Source organism: Balaenoptera ricei, chromosome 3 (genome assembly GCF_028023285.1).
Source record: "Balaenoptera ricei isolate mBalRic1 chromosome 3, mBalRic1.hap2, whole genome shotgun sequence".
NCBI classification, from domain to species: domain Eukaryota; kingdom Metazoa; phylum Chordata; class Mammalia; order Artiodactyla; family Balaenopteridae; genus Balaenoptera; species Balaenoptera ricei.
This window is the reverse complement of record NC_082641.1, coordinates 58,364,410-58,376,481: the sequence shown is the minus strand read 5'-3', so window position 1 is coordinate 58,376,481 and position 12,072 is coordinate 58,364,410. Positions and strand designations below refer to the sequence as shown.

The following is a 12,072-nucleotide window of genomic DNA, read 5'->3' as shown; positions in this document are numbered from 1 at the left end:
TTAGTGTTTGCTGGATTTGAATATGAATACTGCTTAATCAGGTCAGAGAAGAAATTGGCCTCCCAAATGTCATTTCCAGTTTTGGCCTCATGGATGAGCCCTCACACTCTTCTCCTTGAACGGTGTCCTAAGACTCCTCCCACAGTGCTTCTCGGTGGGAGCTACGATGTGCTGTGTTCTCAAGGAAGGACCTACGTTAAATGCTCATATGGCGAGATTTCACAGCAACATCACCTGGGCTGCACTTAGGCGGAAATTTTCAGAGGAACACAGCAATGCGGAATGTATTTCTCACATGCTCAGGTTTTGAAAAGAGGGCAGATCCCCCTGGTAACATCACTCACACCTTACCTGATCTATCACCATGCAGTTAGCATAGACTTCATCACCGCCATTCAGCATGTCAGAAAGCCGGCCGGCAGCAAGGAACGTTGGGGGATGCTTGGATTTTTTTAAGACATCAAAGGAACGATCTAGAGGAAAAATGAAAACAGGACAAATAAAGTAGAAGGAATTTACTTTACAGTTAAGCTTTACCTTCTTAATCAAACCACAAGAAAAAAATCAAGATGGTATTTTGCTGTCTTCACATATTAAGATCAACACTGCAAATGAATAGTTCTAGATAAACAAATATGTGCCCATTTCAAGCAGTATTTTTCCAATCATGAGAGATTCGCATAAAAATCAATTAGGTTTTTAGCCTTCAATTCCTAACACTAATCTAAAACTCGTTTCACTTAATAATGTGGAAGCATTAGTGATCATACTGTGAGCCTCGGATTCCACTGAAGTGTTCAGACTCCAGACCCTTTACTCAAGGACCCAAGATAGATAGGACACAGTCTAGCCGTTCATTGCCTGCTGAATATGCATAATCTCATTCAGAAAGAGTTTTGCTTCTATTTTAACTACAGAAATGTTTTTGCTTGCTTCCCATGTTCTCAGGTTTGTTCCAAACAGATGAAGTTGCTCAAAGTTGAGTCCCAGAGAGTTGTTACTGTATTTGTGGGGAACATAAAGTTAAAGGTAATAAAACACAGTCGAGCCAGAATGCTTCATTTCTTGTGACTATGGCTAACTTACTTGATCTCCAAATACCTTTACAGAGTTTCCTCATCCGTAAAAGCAGATAATTATTATGCTTTCTTCATAGTGCAGTTATAAGGATTAAATGAGTTCAGATATGCAAAGCACTTAACACATGCCTAGCACTTAGCAACTGCCCAATAAATATTGTCACTATTATATTTTATGTTTTGTTATTATTAATGGTGATTTTACCGTTTGCAGTGTGACGTACAAGGTTATTAATACTAATCATAGTATATTATACTAATAAGAGATTCTTAGTATCTGTAAATGACCTTACTAGGGTAGATTGAAAGTTATGTCCATAGCAAATGTCACCCTCACTGACATTCCAGTATGTTTTCTTGAGTAGGTACAAAAGGGATAGTGTTACGTCTATTCCATCAGAAATGGCACTAATCCTACCACCTGTCTTATTTATGTCATGGCTTAAAATCCAGGTAAGCCTGTGGGAATGAGTCAAGAAATGGAGAAACATTAATAACTGTTGCGCTAATGTAACAGGAGTAAAAAACTCTATTCTTTCCTGGAAAGTCCTAGATGACATTATAAAATTTACATACAAATATGTATGAGCCAAATGGCCCAGGCCTCAGATTCTACATCTAAGTATGCCTCTTCCCCACAGAACAGTCAAGTGAGATTTAATTAAGCTTCTTGAGGAAATATACAATGTAAAAGGAAAACACTGTTTATAGTGTCTCGTTTTATCAATTTATTTAAATAGCTAGCAATATAACATACAAAGCCCATAAATACTTCATAAGTATAATTTTTATGATCAATTACTATTCATTCTAATTACAAAAAATAAGAGCATGTTCTAAAAGGTATAAATCAAGAATCTGACAAACCCAATGCGTTCTGAAGAAAATACTTGCTCATTTATCATTTTCCAGAATGTTTGAAAAACAATCATAAATAACTCAACATGGCCCTCTGAACTGTAGTTAATCCAGCTTAACTGCTCTACAACATCTTAAGTTCACAGACTATAAAACAGTTGGCTTAGGAGGCTGGTTGTGCCCCTTTTTAACCATTTTGATCATGGCTAAATTAAGACTTCATTGATAACTAGACTATCTTAAGAACTAACAATATACTCAACAAAACAATTGCAAACATTTGATGGATTTTGTTTTAAGAACATAGAACCAAATGAAATATTACCCCAAATTTTCTGGCATCAGTGAATGCATTGGCCAGTTACCCAATATCCAAGTTCTTAATTACCAAGAGAGCAAGTTCTGTATTCAAAACTGACCCTCATATCTCAAGGATGAGCAGGACCAGGAACTACTTCCTTTTTCACATACACAGGTAAAAGTCACTCAGATTCAACTTTTTCTTCCACAAACAAATCTACCTAGCCCAATATAGCAGATCAGAATCTATAAGGAGATCATACACAAGCAGTTAAATAAACTTAAAGATGGTAGAGTTACTTGGACCAAGTTGGGGTCTAATTTGTTTTCTGCATGATTAATTTGATCAGTGTTTTAGAAAATGATGGAATTTTTTTACAAAGACAGATCTATAATCTCTTATCTGTGATTTTGAAATCTAGAAATCTCTGAAAATCGAAATTTTTTTCTTAAGTTTGGTTCAAAAATATATTTGGTGGTCTGACCTGAACTCACATGGGGCCCTGTAGAATCTCTATTTACCCCACTTGGTATGTTCATACATTTTGTTGCAGAAATACTACCATGCTAGATGATGGCACTGCCCTAGTGTATACTATGCAAGTCATATCATATATAAGCACTATGCCAATAAGATCTGAAAATTCTGAATTCCAAAACAAATATGGTCCCAAGAGTTTCAAAGAAGAAACTGTAGATCTCTATAGAATTAACCATAGCAGATATTAGACCAGTATTTCCCAAGATTTTGTTATTCCTCTACCAAATTCAGTTTTGCCATATCTATAGATCACCTCTATATTATATTCTCTAGTAGTTGTTTTTAGATTGACTCACCATTTTCCTTTGAAAAAAATTAATTTTCATAGAAATACCTTATTCTCACTGTAAACACAAAGCCAGTATTTCCTGTCAAAAGTGGAAGGGAATTATACATACTAAAACAAGGGAACACAAAACAATGAAACTACATTCTGACGAAACACAGTTGCCTCTCAAAGCTGAGAGTCTACAGGGCCTGTTCTCTGTCATAAAGGGAGAGTCTGAAGGATTTGAGAGGTGTTAAAGAGGCAATGGTGCCAACTGACTTCCTCCTTGAATCAGAAGGTCAAAAGAAAATGGAAAAGGAAATACCTGCCTTACTATGTGACTCAATGTCATCTAGTGTTAGGCTGGGACACCATCTCCAAGATCAACAATGCCCAGAAGAATTTACCCTACACTTTGGACAACTTGCCTAGACCCTGTCCTCATCCTGTTACTTAGGTAATGACAGTAAGTCTCGTTGGGGGAGGACACAACTGTACAAAATCTTAAGATAGTAGTGAGAAGGGAAAATCTTCCTCCTCTCTAGATCTGTCATCCAAAACCTGCCGTGTAGATTTTCTGAGTCGCTCATTGCAACGATTTATAAAACTGGCCCCAAAATCTTGTGCAGTATAACTCTCTGGAGCATCCATAGCTTCCACTTGCCAAAAGGTACCGAAAAATAATAGGATCTAAAAGTGAACACAGACTAGCAACCAAAAGATGACACAGACTTACTAGACTTCCACTCCTTTATTAACTTCAACACTAGTCACTGCAAATAATGGGCTTCAAACCAGCAGAATAAGATTTATTGTGGAAAGAAAATAAGTTTTAAAAAGTACCTTCAAATAAACATCAGCTACGTAAATTAAAGTGGTTAACACTCCACTGTGCTTCAGCCCAAAGAAAAAGCACAATGGTTTCATTAAAAAAAATAAAACTGATCTTTTCAAGATTTTCAAGATATATGATTTCATTACTTCCATATGTAACCATTTGAGTAGCAAATGAAGTGAAAAAGTATTGCCCCCCCCAGAAAAAATGTCCTTCAGGTATTTCGTCAATGATCATATAGAAATAATTTGCAATTAAAAAATCAGCTCTTTGTCTTAAACGAATGCTGTTTTGTAAATAGTTTGTCTTAGCAAAAAGCTAATCTTACAGTTTTGTTGATAGTATGAATTTTTAATATTTGGTAAACCCATATTTCAGAGATGGTAAAAAAGTAACTAAAACTCAACTCCCATCCAGTAGCTGCCAATTTTAAATTAGTGAAGAGCACTGTATTGCAGTAATTGAGAGCAAGGGTCCTGGAATGCTTGGAGTCAAAGCCCTATTCCACCATCTATTAGCTTGGGTGACTTTGGGTAAGTTACTTAACCTCTCTGTACCTCCATTACCTGATCTATAAAATAGGAATGATAATACATCTCTCTCACAGAATTGTTGTATGGATTAAACGGTTTAACATTTTAAGTGATTAGAACACAATCTGACACAAAGAAGGATTTTAATCTGACACAAAGTAAGCACTATGTAAATTCTTGCTATTATTATACAAGTAAATGAGGTTGTATAGTTTTGATACTTTCATGTAGTTTTGCTTCTTAAAAAAAAAAAAGATTTCAACTTTGGTTATAACTTTACACATTTAAAACTAACCCAAGGCAACTGGAATGCACAAAACATTCCATTTACTACACGAAGAGCTTTTAAAGTGTTTTAACTCTTATTTCAGACTCAGCTAATGTTAAGAAACTTTGAAAAGTCCATCCTGAACAAAGTAACCAAAAAACAAAGCCAACCTGCCCATAAAATTTACCTCCAAGGATGTAAGGATGAGATCTTACGAAATGGGAGAGATTATAAGAGTGGGACGAACATAGCATAAAGTCAGACAATCAGAGACAGCATTTCTCAAGAACAAAGGGAATATTTCAGAAACTACGATGTTCTAACATGATGAAGTGGACTCTGGCCAGGTTCTCCCTGCAGAATGCTTAGAGGATAAACAGTAACTCCGAGGGGATTCCCCAGCTCTGTCCCCTCCCATTATTCTCACTGCTCTGTATGTAATGTGATATATGGAACTCTACAAGGACTCCCTTGAAGGAGAAATTTTCATCAGCATTTCCTTGCTATACTAGATGCTCTAGTTAGGTGACACAAGAGAGACAACTGAAAGTAAACACATTTCACCCAGAGAAGGAAGGAGAATTAGTACTAGTAAGGAGGAGAAGGAAAGGCAGATGCCTCCCGGTTCTCTGACATTTACACCTATCCCAACTCTGGCAGGAAACAGTTAATAGCAGCGACCAGCCTACGGCCTCTGCAACCCGATTTCTAATGAAATCCAACTCTCCCTCAAGAAGCTAAGGGCCTAGTAGCTAAGGGAAAACGTGGCCTACTTGCCTGGTTATGTAAGAGACCCACACCCAGACATAAACAAAGCCGGCTAAGGCAGCCTTCGGCAAACCTGCTGCTGACCTGGTTTGGCCCACTCTGGGTGCCAAGCTCTCGCTGTGAAAAGGCAGGAAAGGGCCTCTCAGTTCAGATCTCTCTTGTGTGTACATTTGTCTCTTTCTCTCTTTCATTCATTCAGTTTTGTTTTAAACCGAGAATGACTAACCACCACAAAAACAGGTAAGGCTGACTTTAGAGTTCAATTCCCAGCACTGCACTGAACCCACGCCCATCACGGTCACCACTGCCCTTCCTATTACAGAATCTGGTGGTCAGTTCTCAGGCCTCACACCTTGTGTGACCTACAGCAGCCTTTGATACAGATGATCGCCCTTTTGCCCCTTTGTCTCTGTCTCTCTTCCTGCCTTTCCTTCTCAGTCTTCCCAGACTTCTAGATTTGGCAAGTTGCAGTGCTCCAGGGTTAATCCTCAAACGTCTTTTCTTTCTCTCTGCACTCATTCCCCGGGTCACCTGACAACACGGCATCACGTACCATAATATAATGATGACTCCCAAATTTTCACCTCCAGCCTAGCCCTCTCCCCTGAATACAACTGTCTCCTTGGTATCTCCACTGAGCTGTGCAGCAGCCAGGTCAAACACAACAGGTGTAAAACACAACTCTCCATTTCCCCTCCTACACTGGCTCCTCTCAATAAATAGCAACTCTTGGAGTTGCCTTGACTGTTCTCTCTCACAACCGAATAGATGCAGAACCTGACTTTTCCTCATCACCTCCACTACCACCCAGGGCACACCACCACCATCTTCTTGCCAAGACTATTACAAGGTACTGTCTCCTCACCGGTCACCTTGCTCCTCTGTCCTAGTCTCCACAGCGTAGGCAATACACTCCTTTCACAGAGGAAATCAAATCATGCCATCCTCTCCACAATACTCCAGTGGCTTCCCACCTCACCCTGAGTCAAAGCCAAACTTCAGCACAACCTACAGAGCCTAACTGAACTTGCCTGGACGCCCATTCCAATGTTGGGGGGAGTTTCCCACACACTCAAGCAATCCTTGGACACCAGCTGAGCGTCCTACAGCTCAACTCAACTCTGACACTACCTACCCAGAGACAGCATCAGATTCCACAGGTTAAGGGTTCGATCCTACAAGCTGCCCACCGCCCCCCACAAACTTCAGACGTCAATTCCAAGTTCAGGTTGTTACCTGTGCTTCTGACTGGCTGCAGATTGGAGGTTACCACAAGCCCCTCCTTGGACTTCAGACGCCAGTCACAAGTCCAGGTTGTCACCAGTACCTCTGATCAACTGGCTGAAAATCCGAGGTTCCCACGACTTCTTCCCGGCTTTGATTAATCTGCTAGACTGACTCAGAGACCTCAAATAAACATTTTATTTACCAGATCACCAGTTTATTATAAAAGGATCTAACTCAGAAACAGCCAGATGGAAGAAGTATATAGGGCAAGGTATTGGGAAAGATCGATGAGCTTCTATGCCCTCTCCTAGCAGGCCAGTCACACAGCACTTCCACGTGTTCACCAACTGGAAGCTCCCCAAACCCAGTCCATTTGGGGTTTTGTGGAGGCTTCATTAAATAGGCATGATTGATTAAATCTTGGCCATTGGTGATTGAACTCAATCTTCAGCCCCCTTCCTTTGGTCGAAAGTCACCTCATTAACATAACAAAAGCACCTGTATCACTTTTAGCACTTGGGACATTCTAAGGATGAAGACCAAATATTATTATTATTATTTTTTTTACCCAGCAGGTTCTTATTAAAAATATTATTTCTTATTATAACCAAAATATCTCAATTACATAACCTGTCCCTCCTCCACCCTCAACCAACCTCTCTGAAGTCTGCTGCCTATTCTCCTCTTTCCAAGTCGGCCTTGCTGTTCTGTGCCTCAGGCCATTTACACCTGCTGTTCTACTGGGACTGCTTTTCTCCTGGATGCTCAGATGCCTTGCTCCCTCCCTTACTTTCTTCAGCTCTCTACTCAAATGTTATCAAAGAGGCTCTCCCTGACCATTATATATATCTATCAAATAGCAATCCCCTAAGCCCTGTCTTATTTTCTCCTACACCATATAACATCACCTAGCATATTATGCATTTATTGTGTATTGTCTGATTCCTTCTACTAGAATGTAACCTCCAGGAGAAGAGCAACTTTGAATGTTTTGTTCACTCCCCCAGTGCCTAGAACCAGGTCAGGTACATAGTAGATACTCAATAAATATTCTCCGAAGGAGTGAATACTTTCTCATTAAGAAAAGAACACAAACTTTGTACCAGGTACAACTAAGAAACCATACTCTTCTGGCCTAGTAAACTTTCCTCCAATTCTGAAGGGTTTCTTGTTGCCCAGCTTGTGCTACTTCAGGCTGTGATGGGAGTGTTACTTTCTTATTTCTCTCATTCATTCATCCATTTACTCATTCATTCTCTTTTTCAACATTTACTGAGTGTCTACTGACTACCAGTCACTATGCTACCTGGCCCTCAGCCTCCACCTCTGACATCCTCAAATTACAGTCATAATGGACGATCCCCCAGGAGGTCCCCTGCCAAGACTCTAAATAATCACGAGGCTGTCCTTCTCTGGGCTCTTCTTGCCTGTTACCTCTGTGTTTTGTCCTGTGTTGTCTACCACATTTCAGTGATGAGAGTTTCATTTTGCCCCTGCTGGTAGAACAAGTAACTTTCCTGGTTGGTGTCTGAGCTGAAAACAGATTCTCCCATGGGGCAAACCACCACACAGATGCTAAGCACTTCCTGTGTGACACCATCCGACACACCCTCTGTAGCAGTAGCCCAGGAATATTACTTCTTAATCTCTTTATAAAATAGCAGGTAGGTTACTTTTAAAGGAATAATGGGATGATCAGGCCGATTTGCAAAGCAAAGGTACTGGAAGAAGATGATCAGGAAAAAAAACATTAAAAGGGAAAGAGTAGAAGCAAACTATTAGGTACTTGAAGAGTAAGCATCTATTGGACACCTGTACCATACTGGGTACTTATACTGGTTAATATTACTATTATAGCTATCACAAACATAGCACTTCCTATGAGTCAGGCACTGTATGATTTTTATATATTAATTCATTTGATTCCCAAAACAACCCAGTAAAAGCTGTACTATTTGTTATTTCCATTTTGCAGATTAGGAAACTCTGGTGCTATTTAATTAACTTCCCAAGGTCACACTACTAGTAAATGGCAGCTCTAGATAGGCAGGTACTCCGCTAGGTAGTTCAAAGTATTTTATTTAATAATAGGAGTTACTGAGTATCCTATTTTGAGCCAAAGAAAATGGTATTTGAGCAATGCCTGGTATTTTCCCATTAGGAAGTGTCATTAATCGGTTACAGTGTGACTTGTGCCTCAGTGTATTCGTTCACTTCCTGGGCCTCTGCTATCTGCCCCTGGAGATCTACTGCCAGAATATGACGATGTGAGCCTTGCTGAGAAAACATGCATGCAACAGAAAATACATGACATCATCTGGTTTACCCACACAACAATATGCAAGATAACCAGGAAAAAACTGGGAAGATACACTAAGATGTTAACTGCTATCTCTAGGTGACGGAGCACAGGTGGTTTTTACTTTCAACACTTTACTGTCTGTAATTTCTACATTTCTAATAACCATTTTAACAACTAAAATAAGGGAAAAAAAACAAGTCATGGTTTAAAAACTTGCCTCCTATTGTCAAAGAACGGCTGTAGGGTCTCATGCAAAATAGGTTATCAGTAAATAACCGTATCAGATAATACACATGTAAACATATTATCTGGAAATGTTTTACCCAAGAGTACCTAGTATTGTTTTTGCCCATCTGCTAACCTCACTCTCCACAACCACAGGAGGTATTATTATGTTCATTTTGTAGATAAGAAGGTTCTGGTCCAAGAAGGGTGATCACCCTCAGACGTTATTAACTGATAGAAGCAGAATGCAAACACGGTGCTGACAGAGACATCCTTTCTCGCTGCAGCTCACTACCTCCGAATTTCCCAAATTCAAAGAGCACTTTGCCAAATTCTGAAATGTACAGATGGTCCTTTCTCCCCATGGTCCGAGTGTGCTCTAGAGGGAAGAACAAACCTGCCCTCACAAATGAAAATGAACATTGTCAGGGTACACTGTCATTTCTCTTCTTGCCTATTCTTCCTGTACGATCCTCTTAGGATTTTCCTGATATTAGTCTTGGCCTGGAACATCTCTTGGCCTTACTCTTCTAAGTTGGACTTTAAGTTACAAAGGGGATCCATCCAAATTCCAAGATTAGCCTCAGCTCAGGAATTTCCTGTGGGTCATGTGTAAGCTAACATTACTCAGAAGACTTTAGTTCACACCAAGATGCGTCTGGGAGAACCCAGGGAACCTTTGTCTACCAAACTACAGTGGCTCGAACATGGATCCAAATGTCCAATTCACCCTCAGAACTCAACTCACCCTCCTAGGATCCTGTAAAAAAAGGAAAGTAAGCCCTGGGATGAGATCAGGCCTCTCAACCAGTCCTGTTCACAACAGTAACAGCTGAGGCCCAAGTGAACGGATTCCAGAAGTGCTGGGTGTGAGCACTGTTTCTCCAGTTCTCTTCCTCAGATCCGCAGTTTAAAACTCCTTCGAAACAAGAAGTTACAACTTGGCACTCCAAAATCAGATCCTAAAAGAAGTCCTTTCTGCTGTTTTGAGAGACCTAATTATCAAAAATGTTGAAGAAGAAAACAAGCCTTTTCCCTCATAATATACTGGAGGCACCGAGGGAGGTGGGCAAAGAGAAGGAAGAGAGGGAAAGAAAATACAGGCTCAGAGAAGAGCTACAATTTTGTCCCAACCCTTTCCAGGTCCTCATTCCTAATTATAGTAGCACAAAGTAGCCTTCAAGAGGACATATGTTTATGTTTGAAAAAGGAGGACTCAAATATGTAAACTTTCTTCTGCCCTTGCTTCCCCCAAGCTATCAAGGAGATGTTCAGTCATGTGTGGTGTGTATGTAGACTATGGCGTGATTCGATTTAATCAGCAATTCCTTTCCTTCTTGATGCAGTTCTCCAAAGCCTGCAGCCAATTCGTCTACAGAAAGCAAAAACGGGTAAGCTGAGGGGAAAGAAACTAACACGTTATACAAACACCAGGACAGAAGTGAAAGACTTCAAAGAAAGTGGCAGAACGTGGACAAGACCACTTCAGGTGACTGTAGACAAAAAATACGGGCAAACTGATGAGGCAGATGCTCCTGTATGCTATCATCACAAGAAACCCTATGAGTAATTCGAATCCTGCATAGCCTTATGGAAAGACACAGGCACATAAATATGATTGTGCCCACTTCAAAAGTCACCAGGAGCTCCAATTCTCCTGCACCTAGCCCTAGAGCCGTGTGTTTTTGCCCCCCTTAATATCCCCCAAAGTAACTGAGTTCTACTGTAGACAAGGAACTACACTAGCAAAATAGAGACTTCTCCACTGAAATGTAAATGCTTTCTTTTTCCTTTTTTTTTGAGGTATAATTGACACATAACATTAGTTTCAGGTGTACGACGTAATGATTCAATACTTGTATATGCTGCAAAGTGATCACAGTAAGTCTGGTTAACAGCCATCACCACATATAGTTATAAAATTTTTTGTTCTTGTGATGAGAACTTTTAAAATCTACTCTCTTAGCAACTTTCAAATACCTTTCACGTATTTGGGGTGAAAGGACATTTTGAATTAGTGAACACATAAACAGTGGAAGCCAAGCACACCTGCAAGCTGTTCTGGCTTTTCTCCTGGTTGGGAAATTCCGCTTGGTTCCTGAATCCTGTTTCATTAGCCTGAGCCACTTTGGGCAGGTTAGCATGAATGAGAGCTGGATAGGAGATTTGTTACAATTCATAACCAGGGCTTTCCATTGGCAGGGACAACGGAGACCAAAGGCACAAGACCCGTGGTTTCTCTGCCCGCAGGGAACAGTGTGAGATAGGTCGGGGGCTACTCTGGGGATGGCCTGGCTCTTCTCCCTTCCATCCGGGGCTCTGACGGAGGTCACCTTGCAGGCTGCCCCACCCCATCACGAGGACAACCAGCACCAAGCACCCTCGGTGAGAGAGCAAGGGCAAGCAGCAGGGCCAGGGCCAGCATTCCTGGGCTGCTCCCAGTTGCCTGAGAGGTGAGAATGGATCCTCAAGATCCCACAGGCCTCCGAGAAGAACAGGAAGTGACTGAGATGAGTACTCATGGCCGACCACGGGCCCACCATGCTGCAGAGGAAAGACCCCCGTACCAGATGTTTTTAGGGAAGCGTGTGAGCCAGCAGCCAGAGGCAGAGATTCCAAGGTCTCTGTAGTGTAAAAGCCAAGGTCAGGCCAACTCAGTGAAGGAGGGTCCTGGGTCCCAACCAACACCAGGGAGAGGATCCAGCTGCAGGACTGTGGTCACAGATGCCAGAACACTCAAAACAATGGTGCCCCAGGGAAGAGCTCAGGTCAGCAGATCTGCAGCAGAGACCAGGAGGACCCTGGGGCCTCCTCCTCCTCCCCACCACCAACTTACCCCCCACCCTCACCAGGAAATCACATTCAATA

General features: G+C 41.1%; 1 protein-coding gene across 1 annotated transcript in view; it reads right to left on the bottom strand.

Moving 5' to 3' along the window:
* The window catches only part of ARHGEF28 (Rho guanine nucleotide exchange factor 28), a 316,101-nt gene that overhangs the window by 112,677 nt on the left and 191,352 nt on the right, over positions 1-12,072 (bottom strand). Inside the window, 1 exon segment of the mRNA XM_059916571.1 lies at positions 352-473. Coding sequence (XP_059772554.1) covers positions 352-473 — 122 coding nt within the window.